Source organism: Leucoraja erinacea, chromosome 4 (genome assembly GCF_028641065.1).
Source record: "Leucoraja erinacea ecotype New England chromosome 4, Leri_hhj_1, whole genome shotgun sequence".
Lineage (NCBI taxonomy): Eukaryota > Metazoa > Chordata > Chondrichthyes > Rajiformes > Rajidae > Leucoraja > Leucoraja erinaceus.
In genome coordinates, this window is record NC_073380.1 from 55,271,753 (window position 1) to 55,298,730 (window position 26,978).

The 26,978-nt window shown below is 42.2% G+C and overlaps 1 protein-coding gene across 4 annotated transcripts in view; it reads left to right on the top strand.

Annotated features, from left to right (window-relative positions):
• Positions 1 to 25,351, top strand: part of pop1 (POP1 homolog, ribonuclease P/MRP subunit) — a 42,588-nt gene extending 17,237 nt beyond the window's left edge. For 3 of the 4 annotated variants that reach the window (XM_055634325.1, XM_055634327.1, XM_055634326.1), the window contains exons 8-18: positions 592 to 679; positions 2,857 to 3,044; positions 4,565 to 4,794; positions 8,156 to 8,249; positions 8,864 to 8,990; positions 10,325 to 10,456; positions 13,986 to 14,101; positions 15,382 to 15,573; positions 20,903 to 21,057; positions 21,413 to 21,760; positions 24,257 to 25,351. In XM_055634325.1, the coding sequence (XP_055490300.1) occupies positions 592 to 679; positions 2,857 to 3,044; positions 4,565 to 4,794; positions 8,156 to 8,249; positions 8,864 to 8,990; positions 10,325 to 10,456; positions 13,986 to 14,101; positions 15,382 to 15,573; positions 20,903 to 21,057; positions 21,413 to 21,760; positions 24,257 to 24,908 (2,322 nt within the window). In that variant the 3' untranslated portion in view covers positions 24,909 to 25,351. The remainder of the gene's footprint in view (positions 1 to 591; positions 680 to 2,856; positions 3,045 to 4,564; positions 4,795 to 8,155; positions 8,250 to 8,863; positions 8,991 to 10,324; positions 10,457 to 13,985; positions 14,102 to 15,381; positions 15,574 to 20,902; positions 21,058 to 21,412; positions 21,761 to 24,256) is intronic. The other variant, XM_055634329.1, reaches the window with a different exon arrangement.
• The last annotated feature ends 1,627 nt before the right edge of the window (positions 25,352 to 26,978 follow it).

The window sequence follows — 26,978 nt, forward strand, 5'->3', positions numbered from 1 at the left end:
ACTATTAATCTTGTGCATCTTAATCTTCTGGATCAGCCTGGTGTGGTGGACATTATAAAATGTCTTACTAAAATCCATGCAGCCTCCTCAAAAAACTCGATCAAGTAAGTAAGACGCGACCTGCTGTTTTTATCTTTGGATACAGTCAAAAGTGTATCCTGGCCCAAAATGTTGCCAGTCCATTTCCCCCCACACATGATGCCTGACCAGCTGTATTTTGAAAGATTTAAATTTTTTTTTAAATATTCTTCTAAAATTAGAAAAATTGACTTTTTGGACAAACTCTCTTATGTAATTGAATCATAGTACATGATTGTAAATTATCTAGATAATCTGACTGCATTTAAAAAATAATAAACCTTTGGTCTCACTGACAAAGTGTTCCAGACCTGGCATTTTAATTGTTTGAAGAAGGGTTTCGGCCCGAAACGTTGCCTATTTCCTTCGCTCCACAGATGCTGCTGCACCCGCTGAGTTTCTCCAGCTTTTTTGTGTAACCTGGCATTTTAATTGTTTGTTTCCACAGGTGCTGTTTGACCTGCTGTGTTTCCGGTATTTTTATTTAAGTATTTTTATATATTTGCCTCTCAGGATTTGTCGTATTATTGCTGCTTGGAGCTGAGTGGTACACAGGAGAATCTCTTGAAGGCTCTTTCGCCCTTGAGTAGCTGGGAAGCAGGTATTTTCATCACTTGTTAAAAAATCAAACCATCTTTTCCTTTAATTCTATAGTTTCTTCAGTTTTCGATATGATGCAGTTTGCTTCCAGAATTCTGGGCACTCTTTCCTGATACAGTTGCTAGCAGACCCATTGAGTTGCTCCAGCATTTTGTATCTATCTTTGGTATAAACCAGCATCTGAAGTGTTTTTTAACAGCTGTTAGCATTTTATGGTATGTGCTGGGCAGGCCAACGGTTTATTGGGAGATACTGACATCTTTGGAAGCCTGGTGAATAATAAGCCTTGAATGGGGAATAGTCCTTTCAATATTAACCCAACCCACACAGTTTCCTGGTAATAAGGATATAGTTTTTTTTTTTGTACTTGTTTATTGCTCTTTTGTTTGCCACAAATGAATTGAGATTTAGGTTTATTATCACCTGTACCAAAAACTTTATTTTGTATGCTATCCAATCAAATTAGATATATCATAAGTAAATACAACAATCATCCTCAATAGATACAATAAGTGGAGCAAAGGGGAAGATACAGAGTGCAGAATATTGTTCTCAGCATTGTAGCGCATCAGTTCCATAGACAAGGTCCAATGGGATAGAGGTGAATCAAATAGTACCCTAGCTTATGGAAGGTCCCTTTAAAAGCCTGATAACAGAGATCAAGAAGCTGTTCTAGTGGTGTACGTTTTAAGATTCTGTACCTTCTACTGGGAGTAGCGAGAAGAAGGAACGACCAGGGTGAGACAAATCTTTGATCATGTTGGCTGTTTTCTGAGGCAGTGTGAAGTGTGGATAGACTCAATGGTGGAGCAACCTTATCGCACCTTGTCCTCCCTGCTCAGAAGCTTGAACCTTAAACTAAGAAGTGTGGTCCCCAAGGCTGACGGATCTACTTCCATTGACTTCCTTTTTCACCCCATCCCCAACTCCACATCTACCATTGAGAACTTGGTGGCCATTTAAGTACTTGCAACTGTGTACTTCCACTCCATTCCTCTCCAGTAATGCACCTCCTGTTACCTCCTGCCCCTATTCCCATTTTAGTTTAAATTTAATTTAGAGATACAGCATGGAAATAGGCCCTACGGCCCACCAATGTCAACACTGCTACCTGTAAGATTAGTTCTATCCTAAACACAAAGGACAATCTACAGAAGCTAATTAACCTACAAACCTGTACATCTTTGGAATGTGGGAGGAAACCGAAGCACCCGGAGAAAACCCACGTGTTCACACGGAGTACGTACAAACTCCATACAGGCAGCACCCATAGTCAGGATCGAACCCATGTCTCTGGTGCTGCAACTCTACCGCTGCGTCACTGTGCGCCCCATTTTATCTAAACTGTCATGTGTTTTAACTCCTTGTATGGAATATCGCAACATCAAAGATAGACACAAAATGGTAAGAGTAATTCAGTGGAGTAGGCAGCATCTCTGGAGAAATGGATTAGGTGACGTTTTGAGTCGAGATCCTTCTTCAGACTGAAAGTCAGGGGACACCCCAGCAACACCCCGGCGAGCGGTCCTGGACATCGAGCCACCCCTAGCGGCAATTGCGGAGGGCACGGGGAGGCCCTGACCACGGGGAATAGTGAAGGAAGAGACTGACTTTGGTGCCTTCCCACACAGTGGGGAACTTTGAATCTGCTGTGTGGGGATGTTTTATGTCAAACCCTATAGTGTGTTGTGTCCTGTTTATTTTTATTGTATGACAGTATGGGAATTCATTTCACTGTGCCATCAGGCACATGTGACAATTAAATCTATCTTGAATCTTGAAGAGGGAAAACTAGAGGTATGAAGAGGTACAAAGAATAAAAGGCATGCAAAAGGACAAATCAAAACCAGCAACAATGATCAAGGAAAGGTAGAGCCCACAATGGTCCATTGGTGGCTGTGGAGAAGTTGATGAATGAGGACTAAGCAGGAAGACTAGGATGGGGAGCGACGGTGAGAGAAGAAATGCAAGGGCTACATGAAGATAGAGAAATCAATAATCACACTGCTGGGTTGTAAGCTACACATCACAGCATCAAGATCATTTAATAATTGTTTATAAAAAAGAAATACACTTGTGATTTTATTTTCTGGCATGTTTCTCCATTGTACATACAACTTGTGCTTGCTTTAAACGGTCTCATGAATATCCATCCCGCTGATCCTTGTGGTGCTGCAGGTACAACGTTTGCCTCTGTGGATTGCCTATCTGGGAAGCGTCAAGGATCATTGGTGCTTTACAAGGCCGAGCAATATCCCGCAAAGCCACTGGGTCCTATTGTGTTCTTGTGGCGACCCAAAGCAGAGCCGGAAAACCAGTCTGAAAACAGGCAGCTTTGGATTTGGGCACATCCAGCACTTAAAACGGTAACTAATTGCCATTTGGATATTTTATCAGGTAGAGATTGGTATTGGTTTATTATTGTCACATGTACTGAGATACCGTGAAATACTTGGTGTTTTATATTTATAACATGTTAACAGGTGTCTTTGACAAAATCAAATTAGTAACCAGCCAATTTGACTTTAATTGATTGCTGGAATGTTGAAGAATATCATATACTAGAAACTATTGTATGTACGAATAAAGGAAATAGCAGCAGGAGCAGGTCATACATTGAAGACACAAAAACCTGCAGATGTTGGTTTACAAACAAAAGACATAACGTGCTGTACTAACTCAGCAGGTCAGGCAGCATCTCTAGAGAACATGAATAGGTGACGTTTCGGATTGGTACTCTTCCTCCGACTAATTATGGTGCGGTGGGGAGAAAGCTGGAAGCGAGGTAGGGGCAGGACAAAGCCTGTCAAGTAATAGGTGGATACAGGTCATGCAAAAGAGAAGAGCAGGATTTGCACCAGGTGGAAGGTTATAAAGAACTAAGAACATAGTTCAGTGCAAGAAGAGTCCCTTCAGCCCACAATGCCTGTGCAGTATATGATGCCAAGACCATCACTCACCCACCTGTACATAATCCATATCCCTCTATTCCTAGCATATCTATATGCCTATCCAAAAGCCTCTTAAATGCCACAAAGGATAAAAAGTAAAGATTAAAGATTCCCCCCCAGTACAGATGGTTAGATAAGATACCTATCAAACTGGGACTACTTTAAGATTTGGGATTACTTTAAGTTTTGCATTGAGCTCTGCTCTGGAATAGCCCTGTATAGGCTTATTTGCTGGTGGATCTTTTACAACATTGGTGGAAGATGTAAAAAAATGCTGGAAATATTCAAGTCAAATACTCAAGTATCAAGAAATACTCGAAAGGTATAGAAGTGTGAAAATGCACACCGCCAGAATCTGGGACCGTTTTTTTGCCCAGCTGTTATCAGACAACTGAACATCCCTGCCAACAATTTGAGAGCAGTCCTGTTCTATATCTACCTCATTGGAAACCCTCAGACTGTTTTTGATTGAACTTTACTGGACTTTATCTTGCACTAAACATTATTCACTTTATTCCCTTTGTCATGTATTTGTACACTGCATAGCTAGATTGTAATCATGTATTGCCTTTCCGCTGACCAGTCAGCATGCAACACAAGCTTTTCACTATACCTTGGTACACGTGACAATAAACTAAGCTCAAATTCAAATTCAAACTCTCTGCAGGTAGAGAAACAGTTAATGTTTTAAGTCAGAGACCCTTGATCAGATTCAAAAGATTTAAGCATTTGCAGGGTTTTTTTTACTTATAGTGAAAAAATTGTCTAATTTTTCTTGTAACTGAGAATGATTCTGCTGGATCTCAAATATGGCTGGTACATTTTTCTGTGCATGTATTTGTACTGTGGACTGGTGACTTCTTTGTGGATCTGAACTTAATTTGTTGGCAACCCATACAATCTGCGTTTCTTAATGTATTTTGTATTCTTTTTAGGAGGCATTAATCGAGCTCCAGTTGGCCTGTCAATGTTCAGATGCTCCCTTACCTGAACCAGCGCCTAGTGAATGCAGTTCTTCAGCACCGGTAAGAGCTGGCTCGAAAAGAAAACTGCAGGATCAAGCTGGAGAGGAAGTCATACCCAAGAAAAAAATCATAGGCAATAGTACCAGAGATCCTTTGAAACCAGTGTCTTGGACATCGTTAACAACTGGTATTGTAATAGAGTGAGTAGGTGCAGAAATCTGTATGTTAATGACTGGATGGGATCACTGATGTTACCTGAACTGAAACACTGCTGGCTATAATGGTTCTTATTATTATCACATGTACCAAGGTACAGTGAAATGTCTAATTGACAGATCTTATACTTCCAATTTTATTTTTACTTCTTCACACTTCTATTTGTTCTGTGTTCTTCATTTGCATTTCCCACATGTGTTGTAATTTTGATTAGTTATCTACTTTAGGAAAGATTATTCTAATTCAAGACTCGGCTTGTGCTGGTTAGACTAGGCTTGTACTCGCTAGAATTTAGAAGATTGAGGGGGGATCTTTAAAGGAAACTTACAAAATTCTTAAGGGGTTGGACAGGCTAGATGCAGGAAGATTGTTCCCGATGTTGGGGAAGTCCAGGACAAGGGGTCACAGTTTAAAGATAAAGGGGAAATTCTTTAGGACCGAGATGAGAAAAAAAAAATTTCACGCAGAGAGTGGTGAATCTCTGGAACTCTCTCCACAGAAGGTAGTTGAGGCCAGTTCATTGGCTATATTTAAGAGGGAGTTAGATGTGGCCCTTGTGGCTAAAGGGATCAGGGGGTATGGAGAGAAGGCAGGTACAGGATACTGAGTTGGATAATCAGCCATCATCATATTGAATGGCGGTGCAGGCTCAAAGGGCCGAATGGCCTACTACTGCACCTACTTTCTATGTTTCTAATTAGGGTTTGAGTTTAATTTTTTTATGTCGGATTTTTTTATCTTTTTCTTTTCTATTATTACTAGTATTCAAGGTCGGGGGGTTTTCAGCTGTCATTCAAGTTATATTAACCCTTTGACTACACAAAACCACAAAACTAAAATTGCAAGCAATAACAAGTTAAGTTAGTCCCTGGTGAGAAACTTCAAAGAAACTCCTTCTCAACCTCTCCGACGCAAAGGCGTTTGCCTGACCGAGCGGTAACAGTCAGTTGGGGGTGGAAGAGGTCTCTCATGATTTTTGTTTCTCTGGAGTTGACCTCCTGTGGATAGGTGAGTGAGTTCGGGTCTTGACGCACTACTCTCAGCAGACTTTGTGTCAATTTAGTGTAATTAACAAACATGCTGCAGATTCTTTGAATTTTCAATTGCCTGAGGGCTGCCTTAATACTTCACTTTACCAATGTCTTGACCTACTCATCAAAGTCACTTTAAATATTTCATCAAAGTTTGCGTTTTTATTTTAGTTTAGCGGAACCAGGCTCTTTGGCCCACCGAGTCCGTGCCAACAAGCCATCTCCACACACTTACACTGTCCCTTACATAATAGGTAGGTGTGGCGGTCCCTGGGGGGTAGGCCACTCCTTGGATCACCCCCTCGCCGATTGAGAGACAGGAGCGTTGATCTGCCACGGGGTTTCCGGACCACCCTGGGTTTTGTGCTCTCGAGGTGTGTGTGTGTGTGGTGTACTCTCGCTGTAGGGATTAAAAGACTACTGTTTGAACCCGCGTGGCAACCTCGTCCAGGCTGCTACATAGGATTGTTACAAAATTTTGATGTTTTAAAAATTAAGCCTGTAATTTATCCCATCAGATAATGCATAAAAATAACTTTAATTTGATACCTAATTCACTTTCATATCTTCAGTATTAAAAACGTTATGGCCATTTTCATACTCTTAGCATCTTGTTCCCTATTGCTTTTCCATTAACTTAACACAAAAGCTGTATTCGAGGACAGTCAATTAACAAAAAAGCCCATAACTTTCTTAAAAATTAAGAGAACTGAATGAAATTTTCAGTTATTATAGATTGAAGCATTCTGAAACAAATATGATACATCTTACTTGGATGGCCTGAAATTAAAGTATATAAATAGTTAATTACCTAATTAGGTAGCTAAATACAAAATTAACCGTTGTGACGGAAATAGTAATAAACACCCAGACTGCCTTAAATTAAAAAATGTGATATTCTCAAGATCAGAACTTTAATATTATGGTAACGTTATAACAAATAGTAAGTGCCCAGCAAAAAATCATATTAATCAGTGTCATCAAATCAATTAAATTAATCTAAATTCAATGACTAGTTCTAAATATCTATTCCATTCTTAAGAAAAGGTTAAAAATAAATGTTGAAATAGCCAAAGTATCCAAATAACAAACTGTTCCTATTCACACAAGAATTCACAATATAACATGATTTTTAAATTTCACTTTGTCACGAATTTCTAAGCCAAATGGAAGAAATTGACTGTTTAATTCCCATAAATGTTACTCTTTCTCAATGCAGCAGGCATGGGCCGTTTTACACAGACATTTGTTCAAAATCCAGAAACATCCACTCTCAAGATAATCAAAATCATTATTTTTTGCACAATCATGCAACTAAATTATCTATATTTTGTGTTATTGTCTATCCACGATCAATATTCTCATACTAAACATCTCACTAAAACTTTACTGTGGAAGTTTTGAGATATTTAGTATGAAAATATTGATCATGGATAGACAATAACACAAAATATAGTTGATTTAGATGTTCTTATGACCTGATTGTGCAAAGAAATAATGAATTTGATTATCTTGAGAGTGGCTGTTTCTGGATTGTGATCAATCAGAATGTGGCCGCAAAACTTATGATATAAGCCCCTATCGGCCGATATCCTATCAGGGCCTAAATAACATTTTTCATATCATCATATTAAAATGAAACCACACCAATAGCAAGAAAAGATGTTAAATAAACGACATACCTTTTGTTTTGTCCTGCACTTGCAATCCGTGATGTTGAAGGCGTTAGAAGTCGCGTTTAACTTCAATCCAGCGATGCAATCGGCCAGCAACTTAAAAAAAAATGGGGGCAGGATCGCAGATCGATTTTTCTTCATCAGCTTGAAGTCCAAGCAAATTCCTCTCCGACAACCAATGCAAACCTGCATTTTAATCCCGTCCCTCCCAACAGCCTCCGGAAATGCAGGCACAGGGAGTGGGCAGATCAGGAGCGCCACTGATTGTAGGGATTTGTAACAACGCACCACTAGGGAAAATTTACAATTATACCTAGCCAATTAATCTCCAAACCTGTACGTCTTTGGAGTGCGTGAGGAAACCGGAGAAAACTGATGGAGGTCATGGGGAGAATGTACAAACTTCATACAGACAGTACCCGTAGTCAGGATCGAACCCAGATCTCTGGCACTGTAAGGCAACAACTCTACCACTGTGCCACCATGCTGCAAACGTTAATTTACTTTCAATTACAAATAATTTTAGTTTCAGTGTTCAATAATAATATAAATGCAATTTATCATTTGCTTTTCTCTCATAAGTGATGCTTCTGAGTGCTTTACAGTATCAATGTTTACATGTATGCGATTATCTCCAGAGATCTGACGATGGAAATTCTGAGGTATCGATTGGTCGGTCCCCTTTCTCACTCTGTGATATTTGAAGTTTTGCAACCCGCTCTTGTCTTGGAAGTAAGTCTTTGAGATATTGAGTTATGATATCAGAATCTTCAGAGGTGATATGGAGCATTAATTGTAATTGCATTTTTAATGTGTAGCTGCATTTCATTGCGCACAGGTAAACATGCAAATAAATGTTGTCATTCATTTGTGGAACAGATATTGTGCATTCCTATGTTAGCTGTGTCCGTTTTTGAGATCATGTAAGACATAAGAGCAGAATAAGGTCATTTGACCCATTGAGTTCCTCCGCCGTTCGATCATGGCTGATCTATTTTTCCCTATCAATCCCATTCTTCTGCCTTCTCCCTGTAACCTTTGATGCCCTTACTGATCAAGGACCCACTTTAAAAATAGCCATATCTATAAACCGGCACATCTTTGGAGTGTGGGAGGAGAGCGGAGATCCTGGAGAAATCCCACGCAGGTCAGAGAGAGAATATACAAACTCTGTACAGACAGCACCCGTAGTCAGGATCCAACCAGGTGATTCAACCTAGTCATAGTGAGATATTATTCTGGGAGTATTTCTGAAGTGGCTTGTTATTCTGCTGCAACTTGCTGTGCTTGTGTTACTTTTATTTGTTTCCCTTTCTGACATGAAACTGTCTTGGATCTGTCCATAGGATTCTGAAGCGAAGGGAGAAGTGATGGGAGCAAGAGATGTGCCTTGCTGGTGGTCACAGTATTGCGGGAAATCCGAGGATGTGGACCTTCATCATCGTCAGGGGGATTTCCTACAGTTACTTTCTGGTGGGTTACTTGGAGCATGGAGCTCCAAGCCTGTAACAGTTGTGCGAATCAGGCATGGTAAATTTAGGTCTGAATTTGTCTTTGAGTCTAGTGAGCACCCTTCTTGCTAATTTGACATTAGAACTAGAATATCTGATTCTTGACTTTTCTATTGGCTTATGCCAAGAATTGATTCTTGGCAGTGTTTATTGAGTATTATGTCGAGAAATTTGATGTGCTGCTACAATTAAGAATTGTAAGAAGTCACGTGTGAGGCCACGCAAATTGGAGGAACAGCACTGCATATTTCACTTGAGCAGATTACAGCGCAGCAGTATGAACGTTTGTTTCTGTAATTTCAAGTAACCCCCGCAGGCCCTCCCCTCTACCCCTCTCCCATCCTAGATGTCCTACCAGTTGCACTGTCCGCATCCTTGTATCCCTGCCGTTATCACATCTTCCCCAGCCAACAAGGGGCCATTATGGCCTCCACCCATCCTGAGGTCATCTGATGCCGGCCCTGATTTGTTCTGGCCATTTCTCACCTCCAGTTTTTTTTTCCCTCTCTTAAGATTTTAATTGTTCTGTGCATATGCCAATTAAACACACTTGGCTCTTGACTAGTCGTAAAAGTTGTTAGGTTTCAGTTTAGAACAAAAAGAAACATTATAAGATTACTAAAGGACATGAAGTGCTGGAGCAACTTTTTAACCTCCAATTCGAGTTTTATTTTCTTCCTTTCCCCATCCTGGCAGATTAGTTTAAGCCCACTCCAACAGCATAACAAAGCAAAGTGCTGGAATAACAAAAATGGGCCAGCACAATGGCACAGCAGTAGAGCTGCTGCCTCACAGTGCCAGAGACCCGGGTTCTATCCTGATCTCGGGTGCTGTCTGTACGGAGTTTGTATGTTCTCCCTGGGACCTCGTGGATTTTCTCAGTGTGTTCCAGTTTCCTCCCACACTCCAAAGACCCGCACGTTTGTAGGGTGATTGGCTTTGGTAAAGATTGTAAATTGTTCCTAGTATGTAGGATAGTGCTTGTGTACGAGGTGATCGCTGGTCGGTGTGGACTCGGTAGGCCGAAGGGCCTTTTTTTCTTGTTGGTGTGTAAAATCACTTGTTTATATATTCTTGGAATGTTCTGTTATAGGAGGATGCAGATAACAGCTGTAAGTAAAGAAACAAGTACTATTCTGTTATAGCATTTAGCATGATCCTCTATTGATTTGTCATATTTCTTGTACCTTAGCTTTTCTATTATTGCCTTGGGATGGTTTCCTGCCACTGTCTCCTGTAAGATACTTCATGCCAGTAACTAGTACTTCCACCATTTTGTGTTCTTTTGTTTTTAAGGTGTTGCTTCACCAGCAGAAATCTCAGCAGGGTCTATACTTGGACTTACTGTGAGGGATCCTCGACTAAACATACCTGAAAGCAGGACCCCAGCGCTGCCTGACCCATCAGAGTTTAAAGGTAGCACCCATGGTAACACTGCAGAACAAAACTCAATTTCAATTCAATTTATTGTCACGTTTACCGAGGTACAGTGAAAAGCTTTTGTTGCATGCTATCCAGTCAGCGAAAAGACAATACATGATTACAATCGAGCCATTCACAGTGTACAGATACATGATAAAGGGATTAAAGTTTAGTGCAAGATAAAGTCTAGTAAAGTTCGATCAAAGATAGTCCGAGGGATTTAAGTGATTTAAAAAGAGTGGAGTGATTGCAATGAGTGATTGCAGATCCACTTCAGTGACTAGCACACAAAGAGTCGCCTGAGTTGGGCGCCATAAACTGGAGACATACAGCATGTTTCTCAATCATTACAGGATCTTGGGGTCCAAGTCCATAATTCACTGCAAGTGGCAACACCAGTAAATAGTGGTGAAGAAGACAAGTGGTATGCTTGCTTTCATAGGGCATGGAGAATAGGAGTCAGGAAGTCACGATGTAACTGTGCAGGACTTGGGTCATGCCGCATTTGGAGAATTAGGCCTGTGGACTCTGTTAATAGCTGAGTCATATAGAATGGAAACAGGCCCTTTGGTTCAACTTGCCCACACCGACCAACATGTTCCATCTACACTAGTCCCACCTGCCCGCATTTGGCCCATATCCCTCTAAACCTATCCTATCCATGTACCTGTCCACATGTTTCTTAAACATTGAAATAGTACGTGTATTCAATTAATTCACTGTTGAGAAAATCTTAAAGTGAGCTCAGATTTAAATAGCATCCATGGAGCGAAGGAAATAGGCGACGTTTCGGGAAAGGTTGCCTATTTCCTTCGCTCTATAGATGCTGCACGACCCGCTGAGTTTCTCCAGCATTTTTGTCTACCTTTGATTTTCCAGCATCTGCAGTTCCTTCTTAAACATCAGATTTACATAGGGTTCGTTTGAATTTAGAATATATTAGATATATGAAACAATATGTTCAAGATTTCTAACAATGGGTTGTATTTATATTTAATCAGTTATTTATTGTGAATAGTTTATTCAAGCCTGGAAGTTGTGCCAATATAGGGTTTGATTAGATGCTGAGCAAGTCTTTCCACAGCGACCTGTAGTATAGCTTGCTGGCTCGGGAACCAACTGTCGGTTTGCAGTTTTCCATCAAGGGAAAGCAAGATGTTTGTGGCTGCAGTAAAACACAATGTACAGGAGGTAGGTATTGAGTTTTGCAGAGTTTCACCGCTATTTGATCTGGGGTGCTGTCTGTACGGAGTTTGTACGTTCTCCATGTGACCACGTGAGGTTTTCTCCGACTGCTCCAGTTTCCTTCAACACTCCAAAGACGTACAGATTTGTAGGTCAATTGGCTTCAGTAAAATTGTAAATTGCCCCTAGTGTATAGGATAGTGCTAATGTATGGGGTGATTGCTGGTCAGCATGGTCAAAAACAAGTTATAACTTGGATAAAACCCTCTAGGTATAATGTAAATGTCGTGCCTTCACTATGTTCTTTGGTCTTAAGTTAATGTGGCAGTATGTGATCTCAATAACAGCAAATATTTCGGCACATTTTGCTGGTCTTGTGCTCGGTGAGAGCCTCTGTTCTTCATGCAGATGTTCCAGGTTTGAATCCTGGCAAGGCCATCTTAGTGCTCAACACTATTTGCAACAGAAAATTGTGCAGATTGACATGTTGCTTAGGATCTAAAGAGACAGAAGAATATCCACATTACATGGGGTGTCACCTCTGCTTACAGGGCATGCTGTTGTGGTGTATGTATATAATTGACTAATTTTTGCCGCAGGAGCTGTTTAATGAGCAATTTAATCATTGACATTTTGCTTTCATTGCCAAGATATTCCTTTATATCAGCTACTCACCTGTTTTTTTTGGGTTTTTTTGCATCTTAGATCAAATATTCTCCAATTAATGATTAATAAGCCGTGTATAAGCACATTTTAAATACCCCAGTGGCGCAGTAGTAGAGTTGCTGCCTTACAGCGCTAGAGACCCAGGTTCGATCCTGTATACGGGTGTTGTCTGTATGGAGTTTGTACGTTCCCTTGTGGCTGCGTGCGTTTTCTCCGAGTGCCCCGGTTTCCTCCCACACTCCAAAGACGTACAGGTTTGTAAGTTAATTGGCTTCAGTAAGTTGTAAAATTGCCCCTAGCAAAATGCAGATATTTGCAGCATGCCTTTTTTTAACAGACAACCTTCCTAACAACCCCAACTGTTCCTGAAGATTTTTTTATCAGCAATTCACAAAAGCTTTTACACTTCCTTGCACATCGAAGCATGTATGAAACATACTAATGATCTCAACCTGAAACTTCATCTATTCCTTTTCTCCAGAGATGCTTCCTGACCCACTAGTTAATCCAGCATTTAGTGTCTGTCTTCGGTGCAAACCAGCATCTGCAGTTCCCTTTTACACATTTGATAAGCTCACCTTCATTGAATATGAGAGTCAGGAACTCATGATGCAGCTATATACGACTTTGGTTCGGCTGCATTTGGAGTGTTGGATGCAGTTCTGGTCACCCCGATTACAGGAAGGATGTGGAGGCTTTGGAGAGGGTCAGGTTTACCAGAATGATGCTAGATTAGGAAAGATGAGCTAATGGGAGAGATTGAACGAACTTGTATTGTTGTCTCAGGAGTGCTGGAGGTTGATGGGAGAGCTGATATAAAGTAATGAGAGTATAAACAGTTATGAGAGGAGTAGATAATGTAGACAACCAGAGCCCTTTGCCAAAGTGAAAAAGTCAAAAGACTAGCTTTAAGGTGAGAGGGGCAAAGTTTAAAGGAGATGTGCGGGGCAGTTTTCTTTACATTTAGACAAAGCCAATGAACCTACAAACCTGTACATCTTTGGAGTGTGGGAGGAAACCAAAGTTCTTGGAGAAAACCCACGCTGGTTACGGGGAGAACGTACGAACTCTGTACAAACAGCACCCGTAGTCAGGATGGAACCCGGATCTCTGGCACTGTAAGGCAGTAGCTCTACCGCTACGCCACCGTGTCATCCATTTAATATATAATCAATATTGATTGCTTTCTGTTTGTCTGCTCCATTGTGTGGGTTTGTGAACTTTGATTTCTTGATAGTTTGATAACTTTGATTTGTGCTTTTGTTTTCTTTTATAACTGCTGCAGGAATTCCCTCAATCTGCAGTTGGTGGTTGTACCTGTGGATATTTGTTGGGAATTAACAAATATTCTTTGTTTCCGGGAAGAACTTAAAATCCACAAATTCTATCTTTGAAACTATCACATATTCATAGTAATTTTACAACATTCTCTATCCTTTGTTTTGGAGGAAAACCGAAAGGGCCTGTTTTGACGCTGTGCGACTCTATGAATGCAGTTCATGCTTAATACTTTTTTTTTGCTTCAGCTCTCCCCTATTCCGGCTTTGTTTCACTTCCCCATGGCTTTGCCACGATAATCTAGAAAACAGCACGATCCTACGGCATAAGTGGAAACTGTTTGCTTTCTGAATCTATGCGCGCGACTGACACACGTTCTCTGCAACGATCTTCCCATGCATTGTAGATCTGGAAAAAATAAAGGAATTGTCCCTGAGAGGAGTTCCGACGGAATGTGCTCAGAGTCCAATCTGGGACAGAAATATCCGCAATATTGTCACCGAAAATAAAATTTCGGAACAGGTAATTTAACTGAAATGAATGAAAAGAATAATTGCTGTAAAATATATTCTTCAGGGATATGGATTTTGGACTTTTTTTGTTTGTATTAATATCGGGAATTTTTATTTATTGCACTTATATGCTAACTATGTTATATATTAAGGTTTTTTTGCAGGCTGTTTTTCTGCTCCAAGTAAGTGTTTTATTCTGTTTTGTCAATTAAACACTCTTGACTTGAAGATTACTCCTGATGGAAGTATATAAAATGATAAGGTAGACAACCAGAACATTTCCCCCAGGGTGAAAATGTCAAAGGTTAGAGTGCATAGCTTTCAGGTGAGAGGGGCAAAGTTTAAAGGAGATTTATGGGGCAAGTTTTTTTTTATTTTTACACACAGTGTGTGCTGGGTGCTTGAAACGCACTGCCAGGGTGATGGTAAAAGCAGATGAAGAGGCTTTTGGATAGGGACCTGTACATACTGCTCATACAGACCAGTAATGCTGTTACGTCAGAATTTCATTGTTCCGTTTTGGTACATGTGACAATTACACACTCTTAATTAACCCTGCTGTATGGAAAATGGAAATTTTTATAATACTTAATGTGTTCTGGACATGTGTGCGCTTACTTGAAGTGTTCAGGATGGAGCAGCTGAGGCAGAGATTGCTGTATCTCTGAGTAAATATTAAAGCAGAAAGGGAATGACATCAGCCAAAGTGGGATGGCGGTAGTCTTGGATTGCTGTAGCAGGGGACGGATAAAGACATTATATAGAAAACGAGATCCAACTTTGTTGTACAAATGTTTCAATAAAACAAATTTCTGGCAAAGCTTTAAATGTTTTATTGGTTAACCTCACCGAAGTAAACAAAGTTGGAATTTTGGGTGGCATGGTAGCACAGCGGTAGATTTGTTGCCTGACAGCTCCAGAGACACGAGTTCAATCTTGACTACAGCTGCCGCCGCCTGTAGCGATTTATACGTTCTCCCTGTGACGGCGTGGGTTTACCCCATGTTCTCCGGTTTCTTATCACACCCCAAAGACGTACAGGTTTGTAGGTTAATTGAGTTCCGTAAATTGTAAATTTAAATTGTCGCTAGCGTGAAGGATAGTGCCAGTGTACGGGGTGATCGCAGGTCATCACAGATTTGGTGCGCCGAAGGGCCTGTTATTGTGCTGTATCTCTAACCTAAACTAAACTTTTGTATTGTATTTTTCAAAGAACCTTAAGACCAAAGTGGTTTTCATCTCGTGTCTTGCTGCCAAATTAAAGATGCTGCTGATTGAAATGTTTTCCAGGAATTAAATCAGATGAAAAGCAAACTCCTGGTTCCTGGATCCCAGCTGAACCTGGGGCCTCGGGAATCCAAGATTCCCATCCTGCTGGTGCAGCAGCCCGGGAAGAGGGCTGGGAAGGAGCATATTGGATGGGGGAGCGGCTGGGATATCCTAATCCCGAAAGGATGGGGAATGGCGTTCTGGATTCCTTTGGTATTGTTATGCGCAGTAATATTCCATCGGAGGGGAGGGGGAGGGGGGGAGGTGTGTGTGTGTGTGTGTTTTGTATGTGTGTGTGTGTGTTATGATAATACAAGGCAAATTATATGTCTGTCTCTAGGCTTTAGAAATGTCAAATGCTAGAGGGAGTAGCTTAAAGCTGTGAGGGTCTAAAATGAAAGGAGGTGCGCAAAGGCAAGTTTTTTTTTACACACTATGGGTACCTGGAACACGCTGCCAGGGATGATGGTGGAGGCAGATACAATAGTCTAGTTTTAAGAGACCTTGGATAGATACATAGATATGCGGGGAATGGAGGGATATGGATTATGTACCAACTGAGAAGATTAGTTTAACTTGGCATCATGTTGGGCACAGATAGTGTGGCTTTGAGGCCTGTTCCAGTGCTAGACTGTTCTATGTTCAATGTTGGCCTTCATTATAAGAGGGTTTGAGTGCAGGTGTTAAAGATAAGTTCCTGCAACTATGAAATCAAATGTGGAGTTTTGCAAAGTTATGGTTTGTCTTTTGATTTGTAGAGGATGCATTTCCGTGGAGGGAGTACTGTGAAGATTTATTAAACTGCTCCCAGGGAGGGGGTGGATGTAGGGGTAAGGGATAGGCTACATACCACTGAGAGGAGCAGACATTTCTTCACTTGCAGGGAGGTGAATCTTGAGAATTCTCTACCCAGACAGCTATGTAGATGCAGTTATTTTATTTTTAGTTTAGTTTAATTTAGAGATAACAGGCCCGTCGGCCAACCGTATCCACCCTGACCAGCGATTCCCACACATCAACACTATCCTATGGTTGAGGCCAGTTCATTGGCTATATTTAAGAGGGAGTTAGATGTGGCCCTTGTGGCTAAGGGGATCAGGGGGTATGGAGAGAAGGCAGGTACGGGATACTGAGTTGGATGATCAGCCATGATCATATTGAATGGCGGTGCAGGCTCGAAGGGCCGAATGGCCTACTCCTGCACCTAATTTCTATGTTTCTATGTTTCTATGCACACTAGGAACAATTTACAATTATACCAAGTCAATTAACCTATAAACCTGTACGTCTGGATTGTGGGAGGAAACCGGAGATCACGGAGAAACCTCACGGGGAGAGCGTACAAACTCCGTACAGACAAACCATAGTCAGGATCGAATCTGGGTCTCTGGAGCTGTAAGGCAGCAACTCTGCCGCTGTGGCACCGTGGCGATTGAGTTCATCTAAACAAAATTATAAGTTTCTGGATATATTAAGGGAATTAGTCATAGAGCCATATAGCATAGAGTTGGCCCTTTTGAAGAATCTCATCCATGCTGACTAATTTGCCGAACCAAGCTAGTCCTACTTGTCTGTACCTGGCCCAAAGCCCTCCAAACCTTTCTAATCCATATACTTGTCAGTGTCTTTTAAATGTTGTCATTCCAAATAAGTACTATATTCTTCAAGTTCCTTTTAACTATTTCACCTTCGACAAATGCCCTCTAGTTTTAGACTCCCCTACCCTGGGGAAAAGAGTGCGGCTATTCACCTTTTATATGCTGCTCATGATTTTATAAACCTCCATAAGGTCACCCCTTGGCCTCCTACACTCCAAGGAAAAAAGACAGCCCATCCAGCCTTCCTTTTTACTCAACCCTTCCAGACCCAGCAACATTCTCATACATCTCCTCTGCACCTTTTCCAGTTTAATGACATTCTTCTTATAGTGGAGTGACCAGAACTGTACACAGTACTTCAAATGTGACCTTACCATTGTATTGTAAAATGCTGTCTCAGCTCCAGTACTCAACACACCAACTATTGAAGGCAGTTGTATCAAATGTTTTCTTCACCATACTTTCTTACCTGTGTTGCCACTTTCACATAGAACAATGTCCCCGAACCCCTAGGTCTCTCTGTTCATTAACGCTTTCCAAGCCCCTACCATGTGTAAGTCCTGCCCTGGTTTGTCTTACCAACCTGCAACACTTCCAGCTGCCATTCATTGGGGTCCAGTTGATCAAGATCCTGTTGTCAATGGATATTTTTAAAGCAGAGATGGATAAATTCTTGATTAGTACTAGTGTCAGGGTTATGGGGAGAAGGCAGGAGAATGGGGTTAAGAGGGAAAGATAGATCAGCCATGATTGAATGGCGTAGTAGACTTGATGGGCCGAATGGCATAATTCTCCTCCTATCACGTATGAACATACGATAACCTCCTTCTCTCTCTACTATATCACCAATTTTACTGTCGTTATAGTGTTTATTTCGTAGTCTATATTGTGTCAGAATAAATTTCCTCTGCATTCTCTCATGAAATTTGTGGCCCATCTTTTTTGGAGTCATATTTTAATGCGTTCCTAACAATCTGATAACCAACTCCGGCACCATCCTTATTTGGAAGCCTATCTTTTAAAAAAAAAACTTGATTCTATTTACTTTAATCGAACAGCCTCGTCAACTTGTCACTTATAAAGACATGTTTAGCCGGACTCCTTCTGCCCACTTGCTTTTAAAGATTTTTAATTTACTGAATTTATGTTCTTGTTCCTTGTTCCAAACTCTCACATTTCCCTGCATTAAATTTCATTTACCCAAAGTCTTCAAAGTCCTCAGGATTATCTTTAAAATTATGGAACCTTTTATAGAGTAGACATAGAGAAAGTGTTTTGTCAACTGGGAAATATGCTTTCAATATGAGATAGTTACAAAAAAAAAATCAAAGGTGGATTCAGATTAAGCCCATTTCCCCGGAGTCTAGGCCCTTTTGCAGAGTATAGAATATCAGAATATAAAATTAATTATCAAAGGAAGAAGTTGAGATGACTATTTCAAAGTATTTAAAGGGAAGTGGTGAAAAGATATAGTTCCCTGAAAGTGGTGTCGCAGGGGGACAGGGTGGTGAAGAAGGGTTTTGGCACACCGGCCTTTTATCAGTCTGGGAGTATAGAAAGTTGGGACGTTATGTTACAGTTGTACAAGACGTTGGTGAGGCTGCACTTGGAGTATTGTGTTTGGTTTTGGTCAGCCTGCTGCAAGAAAGATGCCATTAGGCTGGAGAATGTGCAGAGAAGATTTACGAGGATGTTGCCAGGACTCAAAGACCCGAGCTATCGGGAAAGGTTGATCGGGTAGGACTTTATTCTTTGGAGTGAAAGGGGCTAAGGGCTGATCTTCCAGAGCTACATAAAATCATGTGGGAATATATGGGGTGTATGCACATAGTCTTTTTCCTAGGATTGGGAAATCAAGAACTAGAGGGCACAGGTTTAAGGCGAGAGGGGAAACATTTAGTAAGAAACCGGGGGGCAACCTCTTTTCATATCTGGTGGGAACATGGAATGAGCTGAGTATGAGATGAGAAAGTAGTTGAAGCGGGTCCAGTAGCAACATTAAAAAGAACGGAAAGGAACGGTTTCGAGGGGTATGGGCAAAAGGGACTAGCTTGGATGGGGCAAGCATGGATGAGTTCAACTGAAGGGTCTGTTTCTGTGCTGTATGACTGACGCTGTGGAGATGAGGGAGACGCATAAGAACATAAACACTGGCCTGGACTAGATGGGCTAAGTGGCCTCGTTCTATGTAGATTCTTTGTAATTTATTAACCCACTTGAAGTTCTTCTCACAGTTAATCATGCCTTCTGTTTTTGTTTTGTCTGTCAATATTGCTATTGTGCCTTTATAACCAAGACCAGTGGGGCTGCTGATAGATCTGCTGCCTCACAGCTCCAGTAATCCGGGTTCGATCCTGACCACGGGTGCTATCTGCGTGTGGAGTTTGCGCATTCTCCCTGTTATCGTGAGGATTTCCTCAAAATTCCTCCCACATTGCAAAGAGGAGCCAATTTGTAGGTTAATTGGCCCTCTGTAAATTGAGAGTGTAAGGAATGCGTGCAAAAGTGGGATAACATAGAATTAGTGTGCATGGGTGATCAATGGTCAGTGTGAACTTGATGGGCCTGGTTATGTGAAAAATCTCTAAACTAAACTAAACCAAACCAGAATATTCAGTTGTATTTTGAAATTAACGATACTGTTTAACAATATGACAAGTGACTCTTATTTTGTTCAAGTTCTTGAATGTCAATTAGACTGGTTTTGGTCATCCAACCAGCCTGTTATAGTACTGATACTTCTAATATGGCACATAATACATGTACCATTCAACATCTTATCAAAAGTCTTTTGAATATTCGTGTTATAGGAGCAGAATTAGGCCATTTGGCCAATCAAGTCTACTCCGCCAAGCTGTTCTATCTTTCCCTCTCAACCCCATTCTCCTGCCTTCTCCCCATAACCCTGACACCTGTGCAAATCAAGAATCTATCAATCTCCACCTTAAAAATATCCATTAACGGCCTCCACAGCTGTCTGTGGCAATGTATTCCACAAATTCACCACGCGCTGACTACAGAAATTCCTCCATCTTCTTTCTAAAGGAACGTCCTTCTATTCTAAGGTTGTGGCCTCTGATCCCAGACTCTCCCAATAGTGGAAACATTCACTCCACATCCACTACCCAGGCCTTTCACTATTCGGTAAGTTTCAATGATTTTGCCCCTCATCCTTCTAAACTCCATCGAGTACAGGCCCAGTGCCGTCAAACGCTCATCTACCGCTCTTCTTTTTTCAATGTACTTAAATACTTTCTCAAAGAACATTTACCTATGAGACATAATGTTACTTACACATATTTGTGCTGGCTGCCATTAATTATATTTTTGAGAGACTATTAACTTTCATCTTCTAATGCAAATCTGCAGTTCCTTCTTACACTCTTCTAATGCGATGCTGACCTTATCCAATTTACTTTCTGTTCCATTGGCACCGTCAAGCTAATTATCCAGAGTTGTTTGATCAGAGCCATTCTTACCTCCCCCCTCAATTTAGTATTTAGTTCAGCGGTACAGCATGGAAACAGGCCCTTTGGCCCTCTGAGTCCATGCCGAACAGCGATCTCTGCACATTAACACAATCCTACACGCACTAGAGACAATCTTACTTATACCAAGACAATTAACCTACAAGCAAATATGTTTTTGGCGTGTGGGTGCAAACTGAAGATCTCAGAAAAAACCCACGCGGTCACGGGGAGAATGTACAAACTCCGTACAGACTTCACCGGTAGTCGGGATCAGCCCTGGGTCTCTGGTGCTGTAAGGCAGCAACTCTATTGCTGTTGCACCGTGCTGCCCAGTTGACTCAATAGATAAAGATGCTGCCTGATCTATTTCAGTGTGTTCCTCATTTCACTCCAGCAAATAGAACATTCGCCATGATGTTCTTTTAAGGTTTTGATCAATCATACATTATTTTTTTTTTCTGATTATTATGTCAGATCTACAGGGGTATACGCGTAGGAGGTTTGCAAGAAGGAGCCAAGCATTCCCAGTACCAGGGAATTCCTTGTTTCCCAGATGATTTTCCAGACTGTCCCGCTGGTACTCGGCACTGTGAGGAGACTGAGAAGGAGCTAGTTGAGAAATACAAGAGGTAAGCAGCAGTCCTAATTCAAGAATTTAATAATGCAAATTTAACAAAACAGGCCCTTCAGCCCAACGAGTCTGCACCAACCAGCATTCACCCGTACTCTAGTTTTGTTATCCTACCCACGAAGGACAATTTACAAAAGCCAGTTAACTTACAAACGGGAGGAAACCTGAGCACCCGGAGAAAACCCACAAGGTCAAAGGTAGAACGTGCAAACTCCACGTAGACAGGCCCTGTGGTCACGATCAAACCCGGGTCTCTGGCGCTGTAAGGCAGCAAATCTGCCACAGTGCCTTTATTGTTAAATTGTAGTTTTACCTTTTTGTTCTGTTGACTAAGTAATCTAGTTTATTTCTAGATATCCACCGGCTAAGAGGCCGAACTATGTCCATTACGGCACAATGACCCCATTTCGTTGCCCGTGGCAACGGCTGGTTGAAGAGTGGGAAGTGAAGACCAATGCAACTGACGTCACACCTACAGCCAGTGGCAAAGACCCGGAGGCAAAGTCGGAAGGGCTGAACTCCAGCATGAAGCCAATCGGTGTAAATGAAGCAGAAGTGTGCAAGCAATCGTCAGATGAAGAGAAAACCCTTGAACCCAAAGAGGAAATGGAGCAGGGTTCTGGAAACATCACTGTTCTGGAACCAAAGACCTTGAGTATTGAAGACATTTCAGCAGAAAGCGGCCATGCTTCCATACTAAGGTTTGTATACTTGGGCCTGTGTATGACTTGGGGTATGAACGTTAAATTTTCCCATTTTAAATAATTAATCCATAACCGCCTTAACCCCCCCCCGTCCTCTTTCTCCCCATCCTTGGAGCATGGCCGACCTCGTAGTAGATCCACCCCCACCCCTTCCATGTGCCGTTTGCAATAGAATAGATGCAAGTTTGCAGCTTTTCTATCTCTGACCGTAACAATTCACAACTCTTTATCCTCTCGGACTTACACCTTTATATCTGGTCTTTGTCCAACAATCTGCCCATCAGTTAACCCCCTCGCTGCGTTCACCTATTATCGGCTGTACTCTGCTCTGCTCCTTCTCTCTCCCAGCTTTCTTTTCTGCCCTTACAATATGTCTGAAGAAGGGTTCCAACCCAAAAGTCACGCCCATTTTCTCCAGGGATGCTGCCTGACCCATTGAGTAGCTCCAGCCATGGATACGCAGGGATAATATGGTTATGGATCATGTGCAGTTAGAGGAGATTAATGTTTGGCACAGGCATTGTGGGCCGAAGGGCCTGGTCTGTGCTGCACTGTTTTAAGTAGTAGAGTAGATTAGCTTGATCCTGTGATCAAGTAACACAATTTTAATTGTGACTAAAATAGTTTAAGCCTTTTACATGCAAGGTCGTCATAGAATCATACAGCGTGGAAATAAGTCCTTTGGCCCAACTTGCCCACACTGACCAACATGCCCCTTCTACACTACTCCCACCTGCCTGCGTTTGGCCCATATCCCTCTAAACCTATCCTATCTATGTACCAGTCTAAATGTTTCTTAAACATAGTGATGGTGCCTGCCTCAACTACCTCCTCTGGCAGCTTGTTCCATACACCCAACACCCTTTGTGTAAAAATAGTTACCCCTCAGGGTCCTATTAAATCTTTCCCCCCCTCAGACTAAATCTATGTTCACTAGTTCTCGATTCCCCTATTCTGGGCAAAAGACTGTGTGTCTTCCTGATCTATTCCTCTTAATGAGGAAAGAGGACAGAATAAGCAGGTAAGATAATGATGGCCAGGAGTGGCATTCTACCTAAACTCAGCCATTCTGAAAGACATACAATATTTTTGCAGGTCCAGACCAGCCCTGGGTAACAAGTGGGCCCTATTTTTACAGATGTCCATGTCAGAAAATACATACAATTCACTCATAACCATACCTCCACGGACTGTAATGAATGACATCAAAAGCCTATGAGAGTTGTGAGAAAGGGGAATTACTAAGATGGCACAGTGGCGCAGCGGTAAGGCTGCTGCCTCACAGCGCCAGAGACGCAGGTTCAATCCTGACCTTGGGTGATGTCTGTGCGGAGTTTACGTTCTCCCTGTGACCGTGTGAGTTTCCTACGGGTGCTCCGGTTTCCTTCCACTTTCAAAGATGTTCAGAGTTTGTAGGTTAATTGGCCTTCTGCAAATTGCCCTCAGTGTGTGAGGAGTGAATGAGAAAGTGGGATAAAGTAGAACTAGTGTGAAGGGTGATCGATGAACGGCGTGCACTCAGTGCGCTGAAATGCCTGTTTCCACGCTGTGTCCCAAAACTCTACATCACTCTGTTGTAACCATACCTCGACAGTATTGCAATGAATGGCATCAAATCCCTATGAGTGGTAAGAAAGGACAATTAATAAAAGTGGAGGGACAGGGAACGCTAATTCTGCCATTCATACAAATGAACGTGTGTACCAGCATCAGAATTAAATAACATGTGGAGCTCACTCATGGGTTGGGGTGGCCATAACTGGAGGGGGTTTGTAACCTTGGGCTGGACTGCATCTAATTTTTAAAATTACATTTTTAAAGGAATTTCCTTCTATTCTGGGAATCCTTCCCACATACTGAGCCCTGTGTGTGCTTGAAAGAATGAGAGCTGCCCAGGTGGGAGTAGTGTTGAAGGGGCATGTTGGTCAGTGTGGGCTTGAAAGAATGATAGCTGCCCTCAGACTGAAAGTAGGGGATGAAAGAACTGGAGGTAAGAAAAGACCAAAACAAAGCAGAGCTGGTAACAAATGACCAGGGAAAGGTGGAGCCCAAAATGGCTGTTATCACCTCTTCCCAAGCCAATATGGGCTCCAGTTCCCTCCCCTCTGCTTTCAGTCTGAAGAAGGGTCCTGACCCAAAACTATTATGTAGTATTTCCCAGAACAACAACAACAACCGAGTAAGTAATTTAACAGTAATTTAGTAACAAATCTTCAAACATGGTACATCTCCCTAATTTACATTAAATGGATCCAGTCTTTTAAACCGAGTCCCGCGCAAGTCCCGCATCCCCGTTCTCTGATCGGACGGTGTTCCCTATCTATCGCGCATGTGGGACGTTCCTGGCCAGCAGTGATGCCGACACGCATGAGTGGAAGACAAACATTCAAGACGGTTCAGAAACGTCACCTATCCATGTTCCCCAGACACACTGCCTGACCCGCTGAGTTACTCCAGCATGTTGTGCCTACCATTGTTCCCTTGGTGTTCCAGGTCTAGAAAGATGTTGAGGCAGCTGTCTGCATGGTGCCAACCTACATCAAGCTGTGGACAGAGGGTGAAGCCGTTCGCCAGGTCTCTGCCAGGACAGATGACCACAGATGTGGTCAACTCCATCGTCTGCTCCCTTCCCCGCTTCCTTGTCTGGGCTAAAGTGTCGCTACTGAAAAAGGGCAGTCCCGATGCTAACGCAATGATTTGTATCCCTTCCAACGAAGACCTCCAGCTTATAGCCTCAGATGCCAAGAATTGTGCTCCACAAGAACCAAAGCACAGAGACCCCTTCAAGCGGCAGATTAAAACCTTAAAGGATAAAAAGAAAAAGGCTTTGTCGGAAGATCTGGAAAGTGGTTCCGGCGTTCAGGATTCCCAACTAGTTTCCAATCGCCGAAAGGATTTAATTCTTGGCCTGTGGCCTGATCAGCCAAAGGATGTGATGTCCCACTGTTCCAGACTAACAATCGGATACGTAAGCCACGGGGACTTTTCATTGAACGTAGGCTGCGGGGAAGGCTTGGGATTTGTCAGTTTATCGGGACTTTTGCACATGTTGTCCTGTCAGCCAGCTGAAAAACGCGGCTTTGTACTCGTGAGGAACCCAGCTTCGCTGCAGTATCGCTTGGCCAAACTGAATATTGAAGTCTAAAAAAATACGCTAGATTTTCGTGCAAATTTCAGGTCGTATCTCCATGCATGTCTGAAACAACGTTTGCGTTTATCTCTCCAAAAGCCCGTAGCTCTTGCCTTTAATTAAATGGTACATCCCTTAACGCCACATTTGAAATCTGATGCTGACTAAGTGACAGACATCGGTAGAAGATGGCTTGATAGACAAATTAGTTTCTTATTTGCTGATTCCAACCATGCAGTGCTGGCGAGATTACCCTGCATGGGTCTGCACAATGTTCAAATTCATTGTCTCTACAATAACATTCTACTGACATTAAATTGAACCCTTCTTTGTTTAATTGTAATCAGCATGTTTGAATCCGGAGGATTAATAGGAGATTATGTCCGCATGAAATGAATTGAACAGGAAATCGGTTCAGTAGACTTCATCATCATGAAAAATAAAGTCGCTGGAAGCAATGTTGTTTGTTTTATGCCTGTGTTGCTTTATTTAGAAGATGTACTTTAAGGCAAAGTAGAGCTGAGTGCCCAAAATCTGAAATAAAACAGAAAATGCTGGTTTATGCATTTCTGGCGGAGTAGACTTAGGTTATCTAATTCTGCGTCTAGAATTTATGAACTTGAGAATTCACCAGTTAGTTTCCTCAGTATTGAGACCACATCATGAACCAACAGTAGACAGTCAGAATCTTCTTCTCAGGGTGGAATGTGAAAGCCGAGAGGGCATAGATGACAGGGGGCAAAGGTTAAAGGAGATATGTGGGGCAAATTTTGTTTTTACACAAGGGGTCCACCAAGGCAGCTGAGCCGAGATAGCGGTTGCAAGAGATACCGGCCTTGGAAGTTGGCTTTTGGAACGGTTCCAGAGCCTCAACCACAGTGGACAAATTCGAGCCGCTGATCTGGGCAGACGTCCCAGTGTCAAGATCGGCTTCTTCACCCAGATCCAGACCAGGTGTGTGTGGGCGGGGGGGGGGGGGGGGGGGGGGGGGATTCAAGTGCGCTCTCGTAATTTTGTACGGATTTAAGGAGATGCCGGACCACCAGTCGACGGTGGACCTTTTAGTTTAGTTTTAGTTTAACGTTACAGTGCAGAAACAGGTCCTTCGGCTCACAGAGTCCGCACCGACCAACAATCCCTGTGCATTTGCACACACTATACACTAGGAACAATTTAGAATCTTTTTTGACCTAAGCCACATTAACCTACGAACCTGTACGTCTTTGGAGTGTGGGAGGAAACCGGAGCACCCGGAGAAAACCGATGGGGAGAACGTACCAACTCCGTACAGACAGCACCCGTGGTGAAGATTGTACCCGAGTCTCTGGCGCTGTAAGGCAGCAACTCTACTGCTGCGGCAATGTGTCGCCCATTTAACTTTACTTTTACCTGTATAAGTAATTTACTGCTTCACCAAGCGATTCAGGGCCTGGGTGACTGAATGGGGGGAGGTGGCTTTGGCAGTGCATTGGAAGATGCCTTGAGAGGGGGGGGAGGGGTGGATGTTGGTGATGGAAGATGAACTAGAGCAATGTAGAGGGAACGGATCTTTATAAAGGATATGCTGGCATTGGAGAGGTCCCAGAGGAGGTTTATGAGAATGATCATGGGGATGATTGGGTTAGCACATGAGGAGCATCTGCGTCTGTACTCACTGGAGTTTAGAAGGCTTGGGGAAGATTTCATTGATATCTACTGAATAATGAAAGGCCTGGATAGAGTGGATGTGAAGATGGTTTCCAGTAGTGGGAGAGTCTAGGGCCAGAGGACACCGCCTCACAATAAAACAACGTACCTTTAGAATGGAGTTAAGGAGCAATTTCTTTAGTCAGAGGATGGTGAATCTGTGGAATTCGTTGTGGAGGCCAAATCAATGGGTATTTTTAAAGCGGAGATTGATAATTTTGTGATTTGCATAGAACATTAGCATGACATAGATAGAACATGTTATTTGAATGGTTCAGTGGTGTTTTATGATCACTCGTGCAAAGTGCTAACAGTGAAATTCTTTATCTTACAAATGGTCCAGAAGAATGTTGCCAAATCCCCAATCCTCCATTAGCAAGTGTACAGAAATAGTCTACT